Source organism: Diabrotica undecimpunctata, chromosome 2 (assembly GCF_040954645.1).
Source record: "Diabrotica undecimpunctata isolate CICGRU chromosome 2, icDiaUnde3, whole genome shotgun sequence".
NCBI lineage: Eukaryota > Metazoa > Arthropoda > Insecta > Coleoptera > Chrysomelidae > Diabrotica > Diabrotica undecimpunctata.
In genome coordinates, this window is record NC_092804.1 from 122,553,002 (window position 1) to 122,580,974 (window position 27,973).

A 27,973-nucleotide genomic window follows, 5' to 3' on the forward strand; every position below is an offset into this window, starting at 1 on the left:
CCTGACTGCCGGAAATCAACAGAAGAATGAAACTGGTTTGGATATCTTCTGGTAGAAAAGCAGTTATATTCAAATCGAAGATGCCACTCTACCTAAAGAAAAAAGCATTCGATCAGTGTATACTACCAATCATGACATACGGCTGCGAAACTTAGACATTTAAGAAAGATATAATAGCGAAACTCAAAGTCATTCAAAGATCAATTGAAAGATGCATGCTAGATAATACAAAAGAAGATCGAAAAAGGATAAAATGCACCGAAAATCAAGGTCATTAATGTAATCCACAGAATTAAATCATTAAAATGGCAGTGGGCGGGGCGAGAATAACTGACAATAGATGGTCCACTAGGATTACACTGTGGTATCCAAGAGGCGTAGAAAAGCAAATAAAAGACAATCGGGAGCAGAAATGAAAAACGACTTTGCATGCCCTCTTCTTTTTTTTCCCATTTCTCCCTCCTTCAGTATTGTTTTAACATTTCAATTCTCTTACATTCGTGTAATGTGACCAAGCCATCTAGCTCTTTAAGCTTGTATGTTTGCCGTAATTGTTGGTTTCCCATGTTTCTCTGCTTCTTTTATTTTGATATATTTGATATTTGTTATGTCCCCTTTCATTTCCATATATTGCGTTTTTGTTTGTTTTATTGTTAGTCTACATTTTTTCACTTCTTTAAATTTCTGGAAAAATTTTACTAGATGTTTTTTCGTTCTCGCTAGTATCACTACATCATCCGAGTACACTATGCACTGTTCCTTGCTATTGAAAATAATCCTGATTTTCGAAGAAGGTTTTGTTTTAGAATTATTTTAACATAATATTTTTTTAATATAAAATGTCAAAGAAGAAATATTGAATGATTCCCATGAGTATCTTCAATCCATTTTTGAGTCATTTATAGTTTGTAGTTTATAAGGAATAAAAGAGGTGCGATTTAGCACCATACCTGTTTAATCTGAATGATGATATCAGTAAGGAATGGGGGTGAATGGCGCAGATTAACAACATTAACAACATTCGTAGGTATGCAGATGACGCCATATTATGGTGTATAGTATACAATGATTAAAGGCACTTCTTAAGAAAGTTACGCAAGTCATCGACGAGCGGGAAGTCACGTTGAATATATAAAAAAACTAAGTGTATGGTTATCAGAAAATTGAAACCCAACACATAATACTACGTTAATATAACCAGGTTATAAAACGGATACCAAAATTCACATATCAAGTCTGTACGTTGAATGAAAACTGCCACTACCTTCTCTTTCAAAGATCATAACCACTAAAGATTTTGTCGTAGATGTAGATATATTTATATTGTATGTCTCAGCAGCTGTTTTAAATTTTTGTACTATTCGCATTCCCGCAAACAGTCCGTATTGTACTAATAATTGCCAATATTCAGAATGAATGGGACACTCAAAAAAAAAATATTGAGTTAAACATTACCTTCGAAGCTTTTAAAAAATGTACATTACTTATCTAAAAGTCCATATATCACTGATTTTGAACTTATAATGACGCATATCTTTTAGGTTTTTATCATAAGGTTTTTTTATCATATTTTAAAGTCATAGGTTTTTCTAGCATATATGCTCTTCCTGTAGGAGTATATGGAGTGAACAACACCGAGCCGCAAGTCACCATCACTTGCCGTAATACTTATCCATAGCTTGATCCGATACACCAGCATATTCTAAGTTGCAGATTCATTTGGATTTTAACCTACGTTAAACTTTTTTTTCCTGGCCGGAGAACGAACCATCACTCCACTAGACCTTGTAACGTTATAAACATCACATGTTTGATATTTCTCTTTTAATAATTACTTAATTCAATTTCTTTTGATTTTATTTTTTTTTCACTTTCGGTTTTGTTTTACTATTTTTATTCTAAAAATAGTTGGCGCTCAACTTTCTACCTAAAAGTCTAATGTGTCTAATTATTATTCTTCAATTTTAATTGTCATTTATTTCATTTCTATTCCTATTTACTCTTCGTATATCCCTGTGTTCATATCCCGTATATTGCAATTTTGCTACTTACATCTAGTCATGAGATGAGAATAGAATCCCAAAAATTGCCTTAGAAAACAACCCGCCCGGTTCAAGACCTCCCGGAAGACCACCTAAAAGATGGAGGCATAGTTGGCAATCTACCTCCCAGAAAATTAACCAGAGGCAGCTTTAGAATTTAACAGATCGAAAGATCTCCAAGAAGTAGAAGAAGAAGAAGACATCTAGTCATAGAAAATTCTTTATATTTGCAACTCTTGACTTCCGAGTTCTGTAAAGTTCTGCTTCACATTAATGAAAGTGGCAATGTTTTTATCTGTATTTTTTCGTCTATTTAAAGTGGGATTTATGTTCCAAAACCTATTTATACTATTTAATCTGTCTTAAAGTAAATTACTACTTTCTTTATGTTTAATTTAACCAATGTTAAGTGTATTTTATAATTTCAATAGTAACTTTTCAATTTCAATAACTGAATTATCTCTGTCTCTCTCTCTCTCTCTCTCTCTCTCTCTCTTGTCGTTTTCCCATTACTGAGGATCGTAATTTCTTCCAATATTCCTAACAATTTTTCTCTATCTTCAGCTGCTCTGAGAGCTTCGCAGAATAAGTTTCCAGCTGAATTCCTAATTTGGTCGGACCACCTAGTTGGTGATCGTCCTCTTGATCTTCTTCCTGGAACGTTTCCAGAAACAATTAATCTCTCCAAACTATGGTCACCTTTGCGAACCACGTGACCGAAAAATTGCAGAATAACTTGCAGACATATATTGTTTACAGCTTTTTTTTAAATCTCGAGTTAGTTTAGAATGGAAACGTTTGTCTTATGAGCTGTCCAAGGTATGCGCAGCATTCTTTTCTGGCACCACATCTCAAAGGCATCAATTTTTTGGCGCAAGTCTCTGCCCAGTATAGAAATATTGAGAATACAATAGCATTCACCAGTCTCATCTTAATATTTTGATATAGTATTCCTGTAACATGTTAATCAGTTGAATAGTGTGGAATCTGTCGACCACCATTATTTTTGTCTTAGCTTATAAGTGTATCAGCAAATCTTAAATTAGAGATTTTCCTAGTAGCCACTGTTACTCCACCGGTCTATCCATCTAAAACCATCCTCATGACATGTTCACCATAAATGGTGAATAAGTCAGGTGACAACACGCATTCTTTTCTAACACCTCTGTCGGTCTTGAATTGGTTTGAGAACTTCTGATCTAGTCGTACTGTTACTATATTGGACTGGTACAGATTTTAATAAGTGTCACCAGGTGCATTGGTGTGCCCATTTCTATTAAAATGGACCACAGATTTATCCAGCTTACACAATTTTATCCAGCTTACTTTTGGTAGTTAACGAAGCATATAATCATAGGTACTTCCTAGACATTTTAATGAGTTTTCTCAGGTTCAGGATTTGTTCCCGTGTACCTTTACTCCTTACAAACCCCGCTTGTTCCTGAGGTATTTGGTAATGAAGATAGGTATTAATCTGTTTTTGATAAAATGCAAACATTTTATTAGCATGTGTTATTAGTGACAATGTGCGGTAGTTTTCATATCTGGTAGTAGTTCCTTTTTTGTGTAGCGGGATATAAATTGGGGTACACCAAACAGATGGCCATTTTCCTGAATTCGAACAGATATGTCTGTAATCCTTTGTTACCTAGTAACTGTAGTATTTCACCTGGAATTGAATCAATGCCTGAATTATAATATAGGTATAATATAGTATTTATTAACATAGTATGTACATTAACTAAGTACGGAATAATCATATTATTATTATATTAATCATGTTTCACTAATTGACATATTTAAGTTCTTTAATAAAGCTCATGTTGATTGAGACTGGCTATAAACATTGGTGCGTAGATTGTTACAACCTCTCATAGTGAAGTGAAAGCGCTTTGTCCGCCTAACCCGCTTGACTACCAGACCGATGGCATTACTTTTTTTTTAATGTAAATTTTTACTATAGATAAACTACTTACTTGGAAGTACGGTTCAGCTGGATCCAATCCTGTTATTCTTCCCAGTCCCGGAACTAAAGCCCCAGCATAACCAGCTGTATGCGCTCCTAAAGAATGACCTATTATGTGAATTTCGCCAGGATCCATCTCATAATTTTTCTAAAACAACCAATTACATCTATTAAAACATGAATGTATGGGAACTTATAATATACTCATATACTTCTAAAAATTAATAAAACGCAAGAAAATACACATATTAGGTCCAAATCTGTTTTTGTGTCTCTTGTGTCTTATAAATACTGATGTTGATAAAGAAAATTAACAGTGTTTTAGAGAAAAAAATGTTATAATTATAAGTATTCATTATATTTTAGTCCAGGATATGAGGGTTTTCGGCTCAGAATTCTTTTTATATGCATGGATTTGCTTGAAATTTTGATAGGTAAAAAATAGCCCAAAGATATAAATTTACCCTATGCCAATATCTGCTCTTCCTCTAGGGATAGGTACCAGCCAACTCGACGAACGAAAAATTTTTATTAACCTTCCAGCGGTCGCGGCCTTTGTACCAACAAGAATGGTCGCGCGTATTTCCTAGATACGCTAAATGCTAATTAGTTATTTTAAGATGTAGGTAATGATATATTGTAATATTAATACAAAATATATTCGCTGGAAGATTGATACACTGTATTTCTTAAATTTTTTTTATTGAATTTCATTAAAAACAACAACGGTGTCATAAATCCCAGATGTCTCCTAGATATTGCACATTACACATATTATTGTATCGCAGTTTTGCAGTCTTGACACATATGCTTTGAATGTTCCATACAGATGAATTTCTGACAAATTTCGCAGCTGAAGCGCGTGATCCTTGAACGTTTATCATTTTGACAAGGCTTACATCTTCTTTTACTTGCTTTGGCCTCCTGTACTGTCTCGATACCTAGTTCTGCTTTTCTTTTTGAAATTTTTTTTTTGAGCTCTGGCTTTGAGATTTTGAAGGGAGTATTGTTTCTTCGTTCGACGTGTCCTTTAACAAGAGCATTTGAAAGTAGTCGAAGGTATTTTCTTCGTTATTCTTGGTGGAATAGATTATATAACTATAACTTGATCGCGGCTACATTTAACATGGAAAAAAATACTACCATCATCGGCTATCTTCTGGTGTTCCTGGCAACATTGTAAGAATCATAAAGTTTGTCTACTGTATCTACACCTCCCTTTGCCTTGTTATAGAATGTTATAATCTCGGGTTTCTTTTGGTCACCTGTTTCTGCGTCGATTACTGCGTCATCATGTAGGCTTGAAACTAATATTACGTTTTTATAGCGCTTAGGCACGTAGGAAACAAGAGTCATGTCCTTCCGAAACCCGAAAATACTGGTATTGGGCTCACGCTTTTTTTGTAACTTTAAATTCAATGGGAATTTGGGCCTTATTTTTTTTTCATCGTTCCTACAAAGGGAATTTTTGGTCAGTGGTCAGGTCAGGTCAGTGGTCAACCTAACTCAACCTTTTTACCACCTCTCGTGGTTTGTTACTTATGGAGAATGGGCCATCTGGTTGAGTCCCTGCATAAATTTCCATGTTATAAGTGTAAAAGATGCGAGCGTCAACCATGGCATAAATTTTGATCCCATATTTATTGGGTTTTTTGGGGATGTATTGAATAAAGGAGCATCTTCCACGAAATGCCTCTAGTTTCTCGTCAATTGTAACATTTTTCCCAAGCGAGTAGCATTTTTGGCAATTAGACAGCAACTCATCACTGTTTTGAAATCATCCATTTTTCATAGTTCTTCAAGGTTAACTCAATTACCATGGTAATGCCCGCCAAATAAAGCAAGCCCAAAAGGGCTGTTATTTCTAGTTTGTCTGTATCCCTGGCATCTCTTGGATGACAATAATTAGATCTTACAGAACTTATGTACTTATTTGTGAGGTTCACGATGCTCTCAATCATAGGATCAGCTATGAGGCACTTTCAAATATCAACGATGTCTGTGAGATTCCTAGCTGGTCCAATCACCCCAGGGAGACGGAGTAATATAATGCGAGGTGGTCGCTTACTTTTTTTGTTTGGATTTTTTTGCCAAATAAAAACTTTTCTAAAGTCTAAAACTTTTCCATTTTTCTTTAGATGAGCTATATAAGCCTCGTTGGAACTGTCAGCTTCGTCTTCGGCATTACTTCCATCACTCAATTCGGACTCAGAATCGTCATTACGTTCCGAAACATGTTCCTCTTCATCTGTATCGCTATCATCCATACGTATATCGTCATCCGACTCAGCAAACATCAAATTTGTAACAGCTTCTATATCAGTGGGATCATTGAGTTTGAAAATCTTTTCTTATCCGCCATTTCTAAAATAAAATAAGCAAAATGGAACTAATTGCCACAAATGGTCGCGTGTATATAAGAGATACGGATCACTTATATCACCGTAGAAAGTTTTCAACACAAAAAATGCATGAAATAGTAATATGTTATCAATATTACAATAAGAATAATGTAACTATAACAAAAAAAACAGATGTTATAAAAACTTACCTAAAAAGTCGCGCGTATATCTGAAATACAAATGGAAAATTCTCAGCAACGTACTATCCCTTGACAGGTTATTTGCGCACTGAAAGGTTGCTTTAGTAATGGAGTAGGAATAGCGAAAAGCACCCGATCGCAGCGCAGCGTAGGTAATAGATATTATACTAAATCTATTACCCGTGTATCTACCACATACGCGCGATCGCTGGAAGGTTAAAAAAAAATCGGTTGCCTGTAAAGTCGGTTTTACGGGCGAAGATTTTACGTGACAACGTCTTTTTCTCGGTAGAATATTTATTGATATGAATATTATTAAATTGCACAATAGGAACAAGGAATTGAATGAAAATAAGAATTGCACAAATTTTAACTATAGAAATATATTTTGTTTACTAAAACATTGTACATGTAAACTTAAACTTAACTAATTTCTATTTGAGTGATTTTGTTAAGGATAGGACGATGATAGGAGAAATAGCATCGCACCAGCGGACCGATCATGTTTGAGTGGGAGAGAGACGCAAGGCATTCGCCGGTCCGGCGGGCCTCTCTCTCGTTCGGTGACTCATCGTAACAGACGTGAGCGGGCGTTACACTTTTTCATGAATGACTCCGAGCCACAACCTAATTTAAGACGTTGTCACGTCAAAACCATGGTAACCGCTAGAATAATGAATTTTTATTACACTAGTTTTCCCAGGAATATCATTATGGCCGAGGAACTAAACGATAGCCCCGAGTACGGGCGCCTCTTAAATTAGACAGGGGTGTAAAGAATCTTTCGCTTGGCCAAATTTACTTCGAAATGAGTTGTAGAATAGGCACGTTTGATCATTTGTACTTTAAAAGATTAAATTCTGCGTTTTTTAGACATATTTTATATGCCGCATATTTGTTGTCAAAACTCAAAATCGAAATTTCATGTTATAAATTTTGAAGATTAAGCTCTAACAATGGAAATTTCAATACGACTGGTTAATGAAAGTGATAAATTTTATTAATCCCATGAGAAACGTATAAAATGGCAAAAATCGCGCAACGTTATATATTTAACACCTTTATAAAAACCAACCAACGCAAAAAAGCGTTGTTTCTGAGAGAACGGTTTATTCTACACAAAAGTGGTAATAAATATTTTTGTTCAAAATTATCTCAGCTACATTTCACTAAGGGGAGCCGGGGGGTAAAAATGGTAAACTTTTTTGTATTTGTTTGGGGTCCCAAAATTGACATTCTCAGCAATATTCAGCTTGTTCGTATGATTTTTAGAGGTCAAATCTCTGACGACTGGACTATAGCCATAGACTGGACCAGAAAAGCAACGGAGCCCGATGAAATACCGAGTGAAATAATAGAGCTCTTCGAAAGTTCAGGTAAAAGATCTCTATTGGCCTATAAGATCGAGGTCAAGTATATCAATTTTTGGAAAGACATAACCTATCAAAAATTCATTTTGGTTATACCATTAGTTCCCAGAATTTTTAAAAATAATCTTTTTTAAGAATGATTTCCGGAGTGGAAATCGCAGCGTCAACCTTCAGTTAGTTAAAAATGTAATTTTAATTACCATTAATTGTGACTTAATACCATCTCTCCCTCTTGAGTTTTGATCCCCCGGAAGGAGTCAGGCAAGATATTTAAAACGGCACTGTATACTATGAGTTATATCTTAGAATGAAAAAAGAATTATATTAAAAGATGAAAAAATCTATTTGATATTCTTTTCATATTAATTCATTGGCGTACAAAATTAATCACGTTCAGTCTGGAGATAATTTATTATCTTGATCGAAAAAATGCTACGAATCAAAAATTTGTGACACAATCAATTAAAAATAATTTGAGAGATAATATCTCAAATTAATCCACCAGTTAGAAAAGATTCTCTTCTTAGATAAGTTCAAATTTAACTTACGATTATTTTAACATCAAGGATTAGTTAATTTAATGAACGGTAGAAGAATTATAATCTAAGTTCATAGTAAGAGATTATTTGAATGGTATTGATATTGGAACGATGAATTGGAGAAGACGATCGCTAAACCCAGTAGAGCATGTGTGGGCGTGTGGAAATGTATTAGGAAGTGTGAAGGCATAACGCTACGTAAAGCAGTTGAAGCTTGACAAATTAACATTCGATATTAATCAGGATATCTATATTGTTATAACGTCAACTATAACCAATAAAATGTTTAGTGTTATATTCCTAATAAGGTTCCACCCCTTTAAATTTTCGGCAGAGCTAAGACCCATCAAAATTCTTAGAAATTAAATTAATATAGCTTACAGTGTGATGTACAGTGTGAGTTATAACCAGGGCTGGAACTAAGAGATTTTTTTGGGAGCGCAAAAATATCAGTTTGCCACCCGTTACCCGATCCTCCTCTCTTTTCTCTAAATCTGCATTTAAAAATCAAACTTGCTGTTTATGTTGTTTAAAGCCTTAAACCTGTCACTGAGTTCCGCAATTATCTGATCAATTACCTCTAACTTGGTTACTTGATACACATTTTCAGTACCTTTCAGAGCTTGATCACCTCACTACTCAACAGCCAATTTTTTCTTTATCTCTTTTTTTTGAGAATTTAGATGGCATATTATTTATGCTTGCTAAGAATTTATCCTCAGTAATGGTTTCAGATGAAACAAACTTTCTGCAAGACTGCAAGAGCGTTAAAAAACCTTGAAGGTTCCGGACAGTCGAATCTCCTGTCAGATCTTTTCCTTGCAAAAACTTATTGAAATGACTGATCTTTTTTAATAGCGCATGCCAAAAACAAATAAAAACTTTAAAATATAGTTTTATTAAGTTATATTTAATCCAGTAGCCATATTTTTGGTTCAAATAACTAAACTCTGGTCTATGACCCAATATTTACAACTCATTCCGCACATCATAAGCATAAGAAAATATATGGGACTTGATTGCTGTAAAAGTTGCAATCTAAAAAAACATGACTTGTGAAAATAACTTATGTAATGAGAATACTAGAGCATAACATAATTATTTATTTTATTTAATGTATGGTATTTCGACACATTTATGAAATTACAATAAACAATAAATAAGTCAAATTAAACTTGTCTCTATATAAAAATACTTAATTATAGGCAAATATCGAGATTGTTAATTGTCAAGAATAATGTAGTTAATCGACTCGAGCTTCGCATTGCTTGATATGCGCTTGATAAATTGAACCTCACCGCAGCTACATGACTGTGATGGTAGATTACCCCATCTGTGCAACGTATACGCACATCGACCATGTTGAGTTCTGACGTGGTTAAGTTTGCAGCAGGGAGACAGTTGATCTCTCTGATGCAAGGTATAATTGTATTTGGTTGAGCTTCCGATCATTCATGGGTCCATGTGGCGATCATGTTGAACCTGGTGGTTGCGGCCGTTTCTGCGGTTTGTATGGGAGATTTTCTGGAGCGCAGTCGACAGATGAATCGAAAGCGACGTGTTGTTAAGGATTTTTTTATATTCTTTGGTTATAAGATTGAGTCGGCGAAGGTGTATTGGTGGAGGTTGCTCAGCACTGGTAGCCAAGGGGTTGGTATGGACTTGATTCCTCCAACAGTGTTTTTAAGCTGGAGATCAATATTTTAAACGTAAACTCTATTCATCCATATGGGTGCGCAATATTCAGTTACAGAATAAACAAGAGCTAAGCCTGCAGACCTGAGTGTGGATGCCGATACCCACCATGTTGTGCCGCAGAGCTTCTGCATGATGTTATTTCTGGTTTTTAGCTTCTTGGCAACTGTACAAATGTTCTGTAAAGCCCAATGATCTGTCTAAAGATAAGCTTACGTGTTTTGGATATTTATTGTGGTTGAGTCGTGTATTATCAAAGTGAACGTTCAGTGTTCTTGATGCCACTTTGTTGTTTAGGTGGCAGCAGGTCACTTCAATTTTAGAGTCGTTGAGGCGAAGTCTCCATTTTTTAAAGTAACTTCTTATAACTTTTAGGTTGTCGGTCAGAATCTGTTCAGCTCCTTCTAGGGATTTTGTTTGTATTAATAAAGCTTGGTCATGGGCATAGCCAAACTTTGCTGATGTTGTCAGCATGTCTGCAATGTAAAGGCTAAATAGCAGCAGTGCGAGGACTAAGCCTTGTGGCAGACCATTTTTGAGTTTTCTAGGGATGCTTATTTCTGATCCCATATTTACTTAAAACACTCTGTCGGTGAGCATATTTTCTATTAATCTGGTGCTGAATTTACAAGGAATAGTGCGTAAAAGTTTATAAATAATTCCTCTTCACCAGACTGTGTCGAAAGCTGCAGACAGATCTATGAAAGTAACAGAACTGCTTCGTTTTATTTGAAAACTGGCTTTTATATAAGTACAGAGAGATAGCACTAATTAAGCACGATTTGGCCTAAAACCTGCTTGTTCAATTGGAATAACTTTGAGGATTTTTGGGCTTATTCTGTTAACATTTATTTTTTCAGGTAGTTTATAAGCTACCGACACAGAGCAATTGGTCGATAGGTTCTCAGCTGGTTTACCCGGTTTTAGTATTGCTTAACTTTTGAATGTTAAAATTATCGTGAGATTCTCTTGGTCTGAATTATGTTTGTGAAGAAATGTTCAGTCTCGATCGATTCAAGGATTTTAAATGTTTTCTTACATCTCGTGTGTGAACTTTATCTGTGGTCGCTCTTGATGTCGAAACAATATCAGATGCCACTGAGTTTGGGTTTATATTTGATTTCCGTTGTTGAAAGCTTTGAAGTCCAAGTTTCCTTAGACTATGAATACGTTCATCTGTGATCTCTTAGTCTGTAGTCTCAAGAAAATTCTGGTATGACATATCACTATTTTGACATCATTCCGGGATATATTGTTTTCGATATTTTCCAGGCATGCTCTTCTTGACTGTATTTATCACAGCCCTGAAAAAACGAGCATAGTTCGTACTGACGGGAGGTATCAAACCCAGGCCCTTATTAAGGTCAGAAGCGAACTTTTCCCAGTTTGCTCGTGTAAAGTTCCATCTTGGTCTTGGACTTGTTTAGGGGAATTCGTATGCCCAGCTGTAGGTTCAGAGGTGCTACAGTCGTTTAATACAAAACATCAAAGTCGCTTGATACAACAAAAGTCGAGGTTATATTCCCTGTGCCATATGGTTGATTTAAATAAGTTAATATTAGCATAACAGAATAATAGCTGCCGATTATACAAAGTGATTCTTTGGCAGTTCCAATTGGGCGCGTTAGAGAAAAATTAACTAATATCTAAATTTTGAGTATCAGGGGCTTTTAGATATGCGAGAATAGAACAGGCCAGAAGATTTTTTCTGGAACTGGGAACCCGACTAGTCTGTCTGGTTGACTGTCCTCTATGTAATTGAAACGTGGACCTTTAAAACATCAACCCTAAATGAATTGGTGTCTTTTGAAATGTGAATTTACAGGGGACTCAAGATTTCATGGGCATCGCATACCACAAACAAAGAGTGTTGCATATAATAGGTAAGGAATGAAAACTTTTCAACACAGTGAAAGTTAGGAAAACATTATACCTAAGCCACATACTGAGAACTAATAAGTATCAATAGTGTCAGAAAAGATCGGCGGAAGGAGCGGACTAGGAAGGAAAATACTATCATTGCTAAGAATCATCCAAAAATAGACAGGACTTAAAAAATTTAAAAATATAATAAGAACAAATGAAGACAGAGAGGAGTTTGCAGTTGTAGTACAAAACCTCTGTTGAGGAGAAGCTAATTTAAGAATTAAATAATTAATTAATCGAACAGAAATAAATTGGATTTATTTCTTGAAGGAAATCTCAATGGAACAACCTCTTTAAATTTTTTTAGAAGACGTTATTAATCCGGTGATCACACTGGAATCTGATAATAAATCTTTTAGAGGATGAACTGACTTTTTAACAGGATGAACTGACTTTTTAACAAAAAGTCATCAAAATACCAAAAAAAGTCAAGTTCCATCAAAATACACGAAACTAAAAAAAATATTTTAAACAAAATGTTTCAGTTTCATTGCTTATAAAGATATAGGGTGTCAAATCGAACACTGTTTTATAATAAACTTGATCATATCTCGTCAAACACTTGGAGTAAAGTAGCATAACCGTGTTGAGATCGTTCTCATGAGCTTTTCTTTTAAAGTGCGTACTAATATACAGGGCACTACATTTAAAACAAGGCAGTTTTAGTTAACTTCAGGTATAATCAGATAATAATGATGTCAAATGTCTCTAAAACGTCTAATTGGAACTCCCAAAGAATTACTCTATATTAAGTAGAATAAATAACACGAAAAGATATTAAAACAAAGGGAATAGAACGTATTATTAACGATATAATAAAAAAGAAAACGTAATGATCCAAAAAAACTACGGAGTCATTTTCAACGAGTTTTAAGGTCAACACAAGACCACCGGAGAAAAGATTTAAGGCAATAATACAAAATAAATCTTAAGTTAAGCAAAGTGTGTATAAAGCTATTTAGAAAACAGTGCACCTTCAACAAATGCAAAAAACCAATAATACACGTTCTAAATTGTCTATTGAAGCAAACTTTTAAATAAGTGTTTTGTGTCACTGTCACGACGTCTTCAACAAACATGCATGTATTTGTCAATCAAAGCGTTTTGCAAACAATACCGAAACAAAAATGCCGTTGAATGATTAAACCATGTTAAGAACTATTTTGCAAATACTAAATAGTTAACTTGTAGTTTGATAAATTGTTTAAAGTTATCGACCTAATGTAATTATATAATACTTATGCAAGAAAGTATGTCAGTGCACTGAAGAATTTAAAATTATTATTAATTTTAGATCTGACCTGCATTTCTTTGCCAATCGTATTTTCGTTTACCGTTCGATGAGTTTATAAATACAAATTTCTTTTGTCGGCATATTTAATTGCTAGAAGATGATTATCTATATATTACCGATGATATTTAATAAATTAATTAAAGTCGACGTAATAAATTATTTTTATTTCAATTACAAACCGTATATTTATGTAGGTATATATATATATACATCTTTTGTCTATATTAATTTTTAGTTCATATTGCTGTCTATAGATTGGTATCGGAAAGTTAATGGCAAATTTTTTGTATAGCAGTGTATGTTATTTAATATCCATTTTTTACTTACCACTACATAATTAATTAAATAGGCAATCTCCATTCCTACAAGTCTAGTATTTGCTGTTGCTTGAGTATATAAAGGTAAACTTCCACCAGCCCAATCTACGACTATCACGTTAACATCTTGGGCCTTAAGTAGTTCATCTCTCATATCTTTTACCTAAAAAAACAAAGAAATTATGATTAATATAAATGAGAAAATTTTATTTGGACACTATTTTGCTTGAACCAATCGAATTGTCATTTGCAACTTTCGGTTTGGCGAAAGTATTAAGTAACTTTCCATATATTTGAATAAAAAGGATAAAACTGGATAATAATATAGAGCCATCGAAGATAGATGGGAAAAATACATAAAAAAAGCTATTTGAAGACGACGAAAACATGGAGACAATACACTCGGAAGGAAGAAATGGACCTGCAATTACTAAAGCGAAAGTTAAAAAAGCACAAAAAGATAAAGCTTTGGCACCGGAAGAAATATCTACAGATATCTATCTTAAAACTAATACGTCGGTCAATAAGTCCTGGTCTTAAGTCTTAACTATGAGAAGACGACTCTAATGAATTTTCCCTTTGACATTTCGGTAGTCCTAACCTTTAAAAGCATACTGTTAAAATTTCATGTCATTTGGATTATTATTTACCGAGTTACAGTGTTTAACGTAAGGCTACTTTTGTGATTTTTATAAACAATGGATTAAAACCAATTTAGTGTGTTGATTTATCACTGTTATTTAATGGAAAAAATACCGTCCAAACTGAGCGATGGCTCAAAAAGTGTTACCGGAGGTCTGCTCCGTCGATTACAACCATTAAACGATGATTTGCTGAATTCAAAGGCGCTCGTACCAACACCAATGAAGCTGAGCGCTCTGGAAGCCCAAATGATCCAGTTATTTCGGAAAACATCGAAAAAATGCTAAAAATTATTATAGAAAACCGCAAAGTGAATTTGGAAGAGATAGCTGACACTCTAATGTTATCAAAGGGTAGTATTTTAACTAATATACATGGACATTTGGGTATGACAAAGCTGTTTTCCAAATGGGTGCCGCGTTTTCTCACACCAGAGCAAAAACAACAACGAATTAATGAATCTCGGCGATGTTTGGACATGTTTAATCGGAATGAGTCGAAGTTTTTGCATCGGTATATCGCAATGGATAAAACATGGATCCATCACTTCACTCCAAAATCAATTCTTCTAAATGGACAACAGCCGGAGAAAGCCGTCCAAAGCGACCAAAGACGCAACAAATCGCCGGAAAGGTTATGGTCTCAGTATTTTGGGATCCACAAGGAAGTATTTTCATTGAGTATTTAAAACATAAAGAAAAAAATTAACAGCGACTACCATATTTATTTATTGTAGCGTTTGATGCCGAAATTACAAGGAGGATGCCTCATTTGTTCAAGAAAAAATTGTTTATTTACCAAGACAATGCATCGTGTAATAAGTCGATGAAAACGATGGCAAAAATTCACAAATTGGGCTTTGAATTGCTTCCGCACCCACCGTGTAGACCATATCTGGCCCCCAGCGATTACCACCTTTTTTCCTATCTAAAAAAATGTTTCGTCGTAAGAAATGAGGAAGTAATAGCTTGAAACATAAAGAACAAATCAACAGCGACTACTACATTAATTTATTGGAGCGTTTGAATCCGAAATTGAAAGGAAAAGGTCTCATTTGTTTAAAAAAATTATTGTTTTACTAAGACAATGCACACTGTCATAAATCGATGAAAACGATGGCAAAAATTCACGAATTGGGCTTTGAATTGCTTCCGCACCCACCTTGTAGTACAGATCTGTCTCCCAGCGATTACCACGTTTTTTTGCGATCTAAAAAATGCTCTGTGGTACGAAATATCGCTCCGATGAGAAATTAACCGAAACTAAAGCCTATTTTGAAGACAAAGATAAATTTTTTTACAAGGGCGGCATTGAAAAATTAGAAAATCGTTCGAATCAGTGTATTGCCGCTAAAGGAGATTATTTTGACGAATAAATAATAGTTTTTGCAAAAAATGTTGTTTTACTAGTTAGGCCCTAGACTTGGTCTACTATTGATCAGCGGGTTACTAACAGACAACCACGTTGATACACTTGTAAAATTATTCAATGGATTCTACGACACTGAGAAAATTCTGAAAGAATGACTAATATCCGTGTTCTGCCCAATACCCAAAAAAACTCAACGCAATAAGATGTAAAGAATATAGAACAATCAGCTTGATGAACCATATTTTAAAAGTCTTTTTAAGAGTCACACATGAAAGTATCTACAAAAAACTAAACGATGTAATAATAGGAAACCAACTTGATTTATTAGAAAAGGTTTTGGCACTAGAGAGACATTATTTACTGTACAAACACTCATATAACGATATCGAGATGACAACTGTGACGTATTCATATCTCTAGTTGACTTTTATAAAGCCTTTGACAAAATGCTATACGAAGGCATGAAAACATATTAAGAAACACACAAATCGATGATCAGGATGTGAGAATTATTACCACTTTATACCGATATCAGAAAACGAGTACAGTCTACGAGTGGATCGACAAAAATCTAAAGAGATAAATATAAGATAAGGAGTACGGCTGTATCATAAAAATTTCCTTATAACTATCGAATATTTAATGCATAAAAATTTCATAAAGAGAATATTCACTGCGTAGTCTATTTGCGTCTTAATTAAATAAATTCCTACAATTTCGAAAGCCCAGCTCTCTTAAGGTTAATCATCGAATCAAAAGCGTAGTTAAAAAGAGTTCCGATTGGCTGGCAGTTAGAAACTGGACAGGGACAAAGAGAGGGCTAAGAGTGAAAAGTTGAAAGATTCGAGGAGAAGCAGATTGGGTTCTGAACAGAAAAAATCTTTTTTCAGGGGTAGTTTCAAAAAAACGACAAAAAGTTCCTTTAATTCCATGAGTTAGAAGGAGGTGAATTTAATCTTAAAATGCTATTTGGCAGTGTTTGTTTAGTGAGTTAGTTAATTACCGGTTTGTTGGATGCTGTATTCCATGCAAAGGGATTTGAAAAACAGCGTTTCGGAGGGATAAGAGGCTCAGCTAGTTTTAAGTAAAAATTAAGTAGCCGAGTTTTGAAGAATACATTTTGTTATCATCAGGATAACCTGAAGTCCAATTTGATGTTTGACCTTCCCAAGATTTGTCCAGTTTATCTCATTTAAGTTGAATCCAGATCATTTGAAGTTTGTGTGGGACAGTGTGTTTCTTTTTGTATCCAGTTCCAAGGTAGTAAAGTTTCTTAATAACTTAAAAGGAAATAATAGCCAGTGAAGCAAAGTAGTTTTTATTAAATTTTTCTAAGTAAAATAAACATTCTTCTTTAGTATTCTAAGATTCACTTTCGTGACAAATTAAAAAAGTTTTAAATAAACATAAGTTTTATAGATCAACTAACCGTCATATTTTAGTTTTCTTTTAAATACAGTTGACCTTGATAATTAATTATGAATTCAGAAAGGTTTGATATTTTATTTCAATATATGACAGTAAGAAACAGGTCGAGACAAAAAATTGTTGAGAACGATAAAAGTACGCAAAACTGCATATCTTAGACACATACTGAGAAATAATAAATATAGTCTTCTGCAGGTCATCATGCAGGGTAGAGTCGATGGCAAAAAGGGAATAGGTAGAAAGAGGAAGTCATGGCTGCGAAATATTCGAGACTGGACAGACATGACTGTAGACGAATTATTCCACGTTGTAAAAGACAGAGAAGCTTTTAAAAATGTGGTCGCCAACCTCCGTTAATGGGGACGGCATAGAAAGAAGAAGATATGACAGTAAGTACTATCCTTTTTGTGTCACTTGGTATATAACCAAAATTTTAAATTCTATTTTGTTAAAAGGTTAAACTTAATGTAAGGTTTGTTGCTAACTTTGGATAATTTTATTTGTAATAACTGTTTATGTGAAATAATAATAAATATGTAACGTTTCTCTTTAAACCAGGATTTAAAAATTATTTCTTTTAAAAAGATTTTCACCCTTAAAATTTTTTAGGAGAGAAAAACTTTTTTTTAACTAAAAAGAGGATTTTTTAAACGGCGTCAATTTTAAATACACATTTTTAAATTTGTACTTTGGGAATATTCTTGTGTATTGTTGCCCAGGACATATCTGTAAGTATTTTTTTGATTTCTTTTTTTGTTTAGTTTTGTTTGTTAGATTCTCCAGTCCCTCAAATAAAGCAACCTTTATCCACGACCCAGCTCTCCAACTAAAACACGAGTAGTCGTTCGCAAACGTTTCAATTTATTTGCTTACCCTATCTCCAGCCTAGTAATTGCTCAGTTCCCCTTTTCAACCCCCTATAAGCTATTATATATTGTTACAAGTGGCACCCAACGTGGTATGCTAATAAAAATTTCTACACGACAAGGATGTGTATTATTGTCCCTTTACTTTTTAATATGAGCTCAGAAAAGATGCTTAAAGAGACTAGAAGACGTAAATGAAAGCATATAAATTAACGGAACACTAGTGAATAATCTCAGATGTGCAGACGATACAGAAGGGCTGTAGATGTTGGTTGATGGAACTATGCAGTACTACGAGAGATATGGAATGCTTTTGGACACAAAGATAAACAAAAATCATGATTTTCAGGAAAAATAAAATTGAAGATTAAATAATTTATCTTTAAAAAAACAGCTTTAGGGAAAGTACTCAGTTACAATTATCTGGGATGTGAGCTTAATAAACAAGGAATTCGGATCATTCAAATAAAGCGGGGCATTGGGATGAGAGAAGCGCTTTCAATAAGATAAAAGCAGTATATTGCAATGGAAAACAGAATAGAAATTAGAAAAAGAGCAATGAAATGTTACATATTCTCTGCCCTATTATTAGGAGTTGAAGCTTGGACTTTTACGGATGCAACTGAAAAAAGACTTTCTATTTTTGAGATGTGGTGCTATCCAAGGATATGGAAAATATAATGGACACAACATGTAACAAACACGAAAACCTTATGGGAGATGAAAAAGAAAAATAAGCTATTTTGGTCTTATTAAGAAATAAAAATATGAGCTGATGCAATAGTTATACAAGAAAGAGTAGAAGAAAAAAGAGGATAGGGGAGACGATAAACATCCGGTTTGAAAAATTTAAAGCATTGGAGTGGAATTTAAAACAATAGAACTTATTCAGAATTGCTGCAGACAGGCTGTAGAGCAAAATGAACCTTGATGATCACCAATTACCTTAAAAGATGACGCACACTAAGAAGATATATAGTTAATTATTAAATATTTTGCTATTAGATTACACTTCTATTTTGGTACACTTAGTTCTAGTAAATAAAATATTTTTGGTTTTTTCATGAACGTAGGAAAAATATTTTATGCAACTCGTACAAAATATGTTCATTGCACTCGGTTTGTTGTAAGAATCGGATTGACGGCTTTCACATCGCGTGCAATTTTTTGCAGCAGTTGCATAAATAGTTATTTCAGCTACCATATATTTAAAAACTGCTAAATAGGTACTCAGTATGTACATATTTTTCATTTTAGAATGTTATTTTAATTGCATTTGTGCACAGGATATTTAAACACGAATTCAAGGTGTCATTCATTTTCTATATTTCCCAATAATTAGGAATTTATTTGTGTTTAATATTCTGATGAAGTTAATTAGCATTCGGCATCAACTTATTGCAAGAGTAAAAAAGCATTGTAAACAAGGTTAATGGATTTATCACACGACTTCTTTTATAAAACTATGTGGAAACTAATTATCTACAAAATATTTACATAAAATACTATTTCTTAGGGAAACGATATCTGTTGACAGAATACCAAACAATTTAGATCACGATTCATTACAGAGTCTTTGACTTTTTGATTACTAAATCGTGATAGTTAATAGGAACATACTTTTTTTGTGAAATTGCTTTGGAACGATTTGGAAACGATGAGTAAAAAGTTGTCTTCTTAAAAAACAGTTGTAACCAATCAAATAAAAACAGATACTATCATGATAGGGACGGTTCTCTTTTACTAAATTAGTACATATAACATGAATATTCAACTATTTATATTAAATTTTTAAATTTAATTTAATTTTAAAGTATAGTCTTTTCAATAAGTATAGCTTCGTGTTGGTCTGAGACTGGTGAGTCCTAGCTCTCCAGTACTTCACGCAGGACGGACTGGGTGGAAAAGTTTTCATTCTCGATGCAAGGCGCCCCAATGTCGAGGCGTAACACTATCGTATTATTTTTGAGTTAACGAAATTTGAGTAATTACAACTATGTGTCTAACAGAGAAAGTACAAAGATGGGTAGAATATATCGACGAATTGTTCGATGATGAAAGAGGAGATCTGGAGCACATAGAACTTACGTCAGAAGAAATAGATATAATAAATAGTTATTAATAAATAGTTATTAGTAAATAAATAAATTACAAAAGAAGAAATATTACACGCATTAAAAACAATGAAGAGTGGGAAAAGCCCTGGACCTGACATGCTTCCTATAGAAATCATAAAAATTCTAGATGAGAAGCACATTGATGTTTTAGTGACACTCTTGAACCAAATTTATAGTTCAGGCGTATTACCCAAAGAGTGGTTAACGTCGATTTTTATTTGTCTCCCCAAAAAGAAAAACGCAAGAGAATGCAGGCGATTACCGCACCATTAGCTTGATATCTCATGTGCTAAAGTTACTACTAAAAGTCATCCATAACCGAATATATCACAAACTGGACATGAACGTTAACAATTTGGTTTTCGCAAAGGCCTAGGAACGCGTGAAGCTCTTTTTTCACTTAATATACTGATACAAAGATGCCTGGACGTCGATCAAGATATATACATATGTTTTATTGACTATAATAAACCATTCGATAAAGTACGACATAAAAAATTAATGAATGTCCTGAAATCAAAGAAGATTGACTACAACGACCTCAGGATCATATCAAATTTATACTATAAACAGCGAGCAAAAGTACGTGTTAACGAACAGCTGTCAGAAGAAATTGAAATAAGATGTGGAGGAGACAGGGATGCGTATTGTCGCCAATTCTTTTTAATGCCTATTCCGAAGAGATCTTGAAAAACGCTCTTGAGGGTGAAACTGCTCGAATAAAGGTAAATGGAGTTCCCATTAACAACATTAGATATGCGGACGACACTGTGATCTTAGCCGAAAATATTGAAGATCTTCAGAGACTGGTGACCAGAATAGCGGAGTATGGAAAAGAGTATGGTCTAACAATGAATGTTAAGAAGACGAAATTTATGAGAATATCGAAAACTCAAAGAAATAACGAGAATCTTCTAATAAACGGAACCAACTTCGAACAAGTGGACAAATATGCATATCTGGGAACAATGATTAACTCCACAAATGATTACATTTAGGAGATCAAAATCAGAATAGAAAAGGCTAGAGCAAATTTCAACAAAATGAGAAGAATGCTATGTACAAGGGATTTAAAATTGGAACTAAGAGTTAGGTTGGCGAGGTGCTATGTTTTTTCGACTTTATTTTATGGAATGGAATCTTGGACCTTGAATGCGACATCAATGAAAAAACTAGAATCATTCGAGCTATGGGTGTATAGAAGAATTCTGAAAATATCGTGGACAGAACACGTCACAAACAAAGAGGTTCTGAAAAGAATGAATAAAGAAATAGAAGTTTTAAATATAATTAAAACAAGAAAATTGGAATATTTTGGACATATTACACGTGGAGAGAAATACACCTTGCTCCAACTGATTATGCAGGGAAAGATCCAAGGAAAAAGAAGCATAGGAAGGCGTAGAATGTCATGGCTGCGCAACCTGAGAGATTGGTACGGATGTACATCAAATGAACTTTTCAGAGCAGCCGTCTCAAAAGTCCGAATAGCTATGCTGATTGCCGACCTCCGCCGCGGAGATGGCACTTGAAGAAGAAGCTGCATTTCGTTACAAATATAGTTCAAAAATAAGAATTTAAAAATAAACGAATGGAGATACAAAACCAACTCGGTTGCGGACTCTGTGCCCCAAATAGGTCTCAATTGCCTCAGTCACAATTCTACTTCAGCACAGTTCCCGTAAATGTTACTGTTCCCGTAACTGTGCTGAAGTAGAATTTCTGAAGTTCCCAGTTCAGTTCCCGTAAATGTTACTGTTGCTACGAGAATTTTCGATGTCATTCTAAGGCAATGGCTCTGGCCCATGGCATATATCTAAATAAAAGTATTTGTATAATAGATAAAGAACGATGTAAATTAAGCCATTTAACTGCATGAAGACTGGCGTACATGGCTTCCAGAGAAAAAATAATCCTCAAGAAACTATAGAATTTCTGAATCCTCAAGAATTTCATGCTTACAAATTTTTAAGATATTTCTATTTTAAAACATCCAAGATAAAAGTAATGCATGTAAAAACTTATACCGATAGTATGACATCAAAGTCTTGTTCTAATTTGTTTTATAAGACCTGTCAAAAGCTGTAAATAAAAATCGCTAAAAGCTATTACCTTCCCAGAATATTTTTGCTCCGTGGCTATTAATAATGTAAACTGATTTCCAACCCGTCGAGCACAAGTCGCGGATTTCTATGACCTAACAGTTTAACCATTAAGCGCAGAGGACCTTGTATTGTGTGTTTTGTATGATCTTTAAGAAACTCACCAATATTCATTGCCAATAACATCTTTGATTCGCTTTATAAGCCGCCGATTTACTTTTCAACTTAATATTGTAGAATTTTTTTGGTCCATAAGCGAAATATCTATGGTAAAGAGAGTTGGCATCTCTAAATTATTCCGATCTTGGACATGTCGGGGATCTGGCGTTTCGCCAGGTGTTGGGATTACCCCAGTACCATCAGCTTGCCATTTTGACTTCGATCTAGGCAGTTGAATTATAGAGTTATCGCCGCTTCGTGCCTTGGCACCAGAAAAACGGTAAATAAATATTTGAACTTTGATCAAATAAAAGGCATATATCGAGCACAGTTTAATTTAATCTTGCCCAAGTACTTTTGATCCCTAGATCATCTTCAGGGGCATCTGAAATAAGCCAAGAAACGTTTTACGGCAAATAAATATTTGCCAGCAAGTTATAGAAGCCATGAAGAACTAAAAATTAGATCTGAAGCTTCCGTATAATCAGTTGTTGTTCAGTTTTTTCTGTTCAATGAAGAAATTAATAGAACTGAAATTTCCTAGGGAGATGTTTGGTCAAGCTATTTTTTTTTAACAAATAATAAAAACTTGTCAGTGTTTAATACTAATGTTGTGAAAAACCGACAGTGCGTTTGGTAGGGATGTTTTTTTAAATTTTTTGCATGATACTCTCGTAATTGAATAAAATTTATTGTATTTTTTCCATGTTCTGCTAAATCCGTATGTAGATTTAATATTAGACAATTCTCCTACCTACATATCATGATATGATAATGACCAAAATAAATTCTAAATTTTTTTCTCTTATTCTGAAAATTTTTTTGTTTAATTTTTATTATTAAGATCATTTTTGCCAATTAAATGACTAATTTATATTTATCATTTCTGTTGGTAAATTGCAAATGACTACATATGAATGGACTACGTATGAATAAATACTAACAAGTGTGATAAGCAACCGTATAAGGTAAGGGCTATTGTTTCTGATCTTTTGGCTATATAGATGAATATTGATTTTAAAGAGAGGTAGGTATAGCCTATTTGTCATATTTTTTATCTTACTTAAACCGATATTAGGATTCCTGAGTTTTCCTTAATATTCGAAAAAAAAATAAGGTGGGGCCTTTTTTCCTTTTTATTTGTTTCAATTTTTGACCATTTTTTTTAGTGAGCTTGATTCATTTTCTTTATTCTTTCTGAGTTCCTTCATTATCGTTCCTAACAAGCGATCTGTAGAGTTACGTTCCAAAGCTCGCCGTTGTGTCCTTCAAAATACCTGAGTGCCGGTTGCATAGTGAACGTAGTTAGAGTTCTTTCTAGAGTGTAATTCTTCGTTTCACTTTTGTACATTCTTTCTTCCCATCCTGGTTCAATTTACATGAAACTTAAATAGCGCCCAACGTCTGGAGCTTGATCTTTCATAGCTATTTTCACAGCTTGTCGGGTTCGAGTTTTGTTCCTTTGACCTACATATCGCCGTACTCTGCATAAACACACCTGCGATAATCAGCTGGGACGAGTTCAAGACCATTTCTATTGACACATATTACATTCATTTTGTTCATTTGAGAGGATATCAGAAATTTTTTAAGATTGTACTAACTTGATTTTTTAAATTTTTTATCTATATTTCCTATTATTCATATTTAAAAATTCCCATAAGCTCATTTCAAGGTCATATGAAAGAAAACTTTCACATACAGTCTTTACACTATCTATTTTTTCTAGATATATACAACTGTGGAGCACCCAGAGGATTTTTGGGGGTTAACCCCCCCCCCCCAGGAGATATAAAGTAAAAAATATATAAAAAATAATAGGAAAAAGTAACTTATCTTACACACAATGCAAAAAATCCAAAACGCTAATTTAATAATTAAATTACCACTTTAAATTTGTATAATACATTAATTATTGTATAAATACACAATAATTAATACACAATAATTAATAATATTTTTCATTATATTTAGGTACCTAATATTAGGCTCATGATAAGAGTAGACAGAACGAGTCTGTTGCGAATAGCATACGCCTACAGGACTGTATCTGAGGCGGCCTTGTAAACTATCACGGGTTCTGTTCCTCTGCATGTGTTAGCAGTAGAAAAGAGACATCTCTATTAGAGACGAGAGCATTTGACAACACCCATAAAAAAAAGAAGAAAGGGAAAGATTATTGTAAAAATGGCATGAATAGTGAAACAACACGGAAGATGTTACCCAGTGGACTAAGATGCTGATTTCGAACCTAAGGGACTGGGTAGATTGTCTTTTTTAGGGAGTATCTTCATCGATTCAGAAAAACAGATACAGATAAATGCCTATACTGCGAAGTAAGGAGGTATGGAATAGTGTTCACAATTACATCCGAACAGTAATTAAGAAGAAAAAAGAAGAAGAGAAACACCAACCGGACCAACGACAGAGATAAGATCTAGAAAAGAAAAGGGAGTGTTCCAAAACTGTCGTCAGCATTACAGCGGCCACCCTACTTTCCGAGTACGGTACGTGCGACAGTCAACTGCGCACAAGTAGGAGATGGTGATTTTAGTTGGTAGGCAGGATAACAGATACCTAAATCCTTGGCACTGCTATCTTTAGTACTTTAAATTAAACTAAAATCCAAATTTTAAGGACTCAAAATGGAGGAAGCATAAAAAAAATTTCGGTGCCCAACCAAACCCCCCTCAGGAAAATTATATGTGCGCCACTGATATAAAAGTTTACTTGCTTCTTTTTCCTGCTACACTTATGGATTTGTAATTTAAAACAGATAATAAATAAGATATTATTTAGTAAAAGAACAAATAAATCTACTGTATGAAGTAATGAAACATTTATTACCATTAATTATTTTTTTCTAAATGCTGTTAACGTTATATTTTAGAACGCGTGTGGAGATAGAAATTTTTGTTGTAGCACATTTAAAAAAAGTTTTTGGCAACTGATAATTCATAGTTTTAATGAAATAAAAAATCTTTGTACTTACCCAGTTCGATAATGGTGTATCTATAAATCCATGAATAATAAATTTAGTTTTTTTCTTAATATCTAAATTAGATCGTTCTATCGATTGATTGTTGGCTCTAATTAACTGACCCTAAAAAATATTTGTATATTTTAGTATATTTATAATTTCGAAGTTTGTGCAACAAAACTTAAATTTATTCAAATATATTTAAAAATATGCTGCATAAAACAAATAAAATTTATTATACAAATACATGTAAATATTCTGAATAAAAAAACAGGGCCAGCGGTTTGAATCCATAATAAAACGGACACAATAATAAAGAAAGTTTTAAGAACTGTACATCACCCTCTTTGTGGAACATTTTCCAAACATTGGAAAGGGTGTGAAATATATACAGATCACATTACAATATATTAGTCCGATCTTAAACCAGGTATTATGACTTCGACTAGGACTTAAAAAAATAGAATTATATTATATCCTCAAAGGAAATATTTACTTTTCTTCACTAATATAAAAAAATATACCCTGAGTTTGCAATTAGATCTTTAAGTGAAATATCTTAACAGTCCTCGATGATTTTATATAATGAGAAGGCATGAAAAACGTTAAGAAATAATATGGATACCTTCCATCCATCCATCCTATGGCTCTACAGTCCAATTCGAGCTCCAGTCTCCCTCAGCAAACAAACCTCTTCATTCGTTGCGGTCTGTAGCCATTCTCCTACACAATCGACTTTCAAGGAGATTTTTGCTGTCCTCATCCACATCATCCTCTTGTCACTTTCTCGGTGTTTCAACGGGTCTCTTCCCCTACGTTCTTTCATTCAACAGTTTTTTTTGAAGCCTGCTATCTTCCATCCTAAATACATGGCTTGCCCATTAAAGACACTGTAGGCGGATATACTGAGTTAAAGATAGCTATTTATATAAATTATATATTTTATAAATTGTATATGATTCGCCACCTATTGATCTCATTTATAGGGCCTAGTATTTATCTCAGTATTTCTGTGTGAGAACACCGACGAAAGGCAAAATCAGCCCCTGCCCAAAATCACAAACCAGGGATCAGAATTAATTTCAGAAATAACTCGATAACATACGAAATCAAAACGGCACTTTTAGAAATGAAAAATAACAAATTCCCTGGCGATGACGAAGTAGCGATCGAAGCGATCAAACTAGGTGGAAATAAAATTATCCAGGCTTTGGCCAAGCTTTTCACCGAATGCATCTACCAAGGAAAAACTCCTTCTCAATGGAACAATGCAGTCATTATTTTGTTACACAAGCAAGGAGACATGACAGATCTAAAAAACTACCGTCCTATCGGTTTGCTTTCACACATATATAAATTTTATAAACTTTTCACAAAAATTATCAAATAAAGACTGGACGCTAAATTTGACTTTTATCAGCCTAGAGAACAAGCTGGATTTAGATCGAGATACGGCACTAACGACCACTTAGTGATAAAGAACCTGATAGAGAAGACTGCAGAATACAACCAACTATTGGCACTGATATTTGTCGACTACGAGAAAGCATTCGATACCAAAAACCATCAGAAAATGTTAAAAGCGCTGACAGAATGCTCAATAGACCATCGCTACACTAATATAATCAAATATACAAAAATGCCATAGCTAGCTTAAGACTATCTGAACAAGAAATAAATAAATTCTGTATACAGCGAGGAGTACGGCAAGGAGGCACCGTCTCTCCAAAACTATTCACAATGCTTTTTTAGAACATACTTGTAAGAAAGCACATCTGAACGAGCATCCTTATAGCCGATCGTATGGATGATGTAATAATAATGTTTGAAAAATTCTATCATGCTTCCTTGGAGGTCGTACTAAAGATTAATATGAACAAGACGCAAATAATGACTAACCTGGTGCTAAATCAAAATATTGTTGTTGATGGAAGGATTCTTGTACAGACTACATAGTATAAGTACTAATAAGGACATGAAATTCGGTTGAGCTGAGATAACCAGACATGTGAGCTCCCACGTCGCATAGGATTAGCCTGGGTAGCGTTTGGTAAATTAAACTATGTATTTAAATCGGATCTACCCATATGCCTCAAAAGTAAAATCTTTGACCAATGTCTGTTACCTGTACTCATTTATGGAGCGGAAAAATTCACACTCAAATAAGATTCGCGTGACTCAGAGGGCTATAGAGCGCCAGATGTTGAGTGTCTCTCTGAGGGACCGAATTCCAAACGAAGAAATACGTTGTAGAACAAAAACAACAGACGACATCGAAAAAATCGCGTCGCTTAAATGGAATTGGGCAGGATAGGTCGCCAGATTATCAGACAACCGATGGACAAAACGTATTGACAAGAGTGGAGATCAAGACAAGAAGCAATACGGAGCAGAGGACGCCCACCAACTAGATCGACTGACGACCTGAACCGTGTTAGCAATAACTGGATGCAAGCCGCACAAGACAGAGACAAATAGAAAGAGCTGAGGGAAACCTATGCCCAGCAGTGAACGCATACAGGTTGATAATGATGATTCATCTCAGTACCTTCCTTTCAAAGATATCTATGTGGTTTCCAGCCAAATTTCACAGTCCTAGCTATTGATTATTCGGATT

The 27,973-nt window shown here is 34.2% G+C and overlaps 1 protein-coding gene across 1 annotated transcript in view; it reads right to left on the reverse strand.

The window, feature by feature from the left end:
* The window catches only part of LOC140434834 (pancreatic triacylglycerol lipase-like), a 148,122-nt gene that overhangs the window by 33,856 nt on the left and 86,293 nt on the right, over positions 1–27,973 (reverse strand). Inside the window, 3 exon segments of the mRNA XM_072523399.1 lie at positions 4,019–4,156; positions 13,702–13,854; positions 25,369–25,479. Of these exon segments, the coding sequence (XP_072379500.1) occupies positions 4,019–4,156; positions 13,702–13,854; positions 25,369–25,479 (402 nt within the window).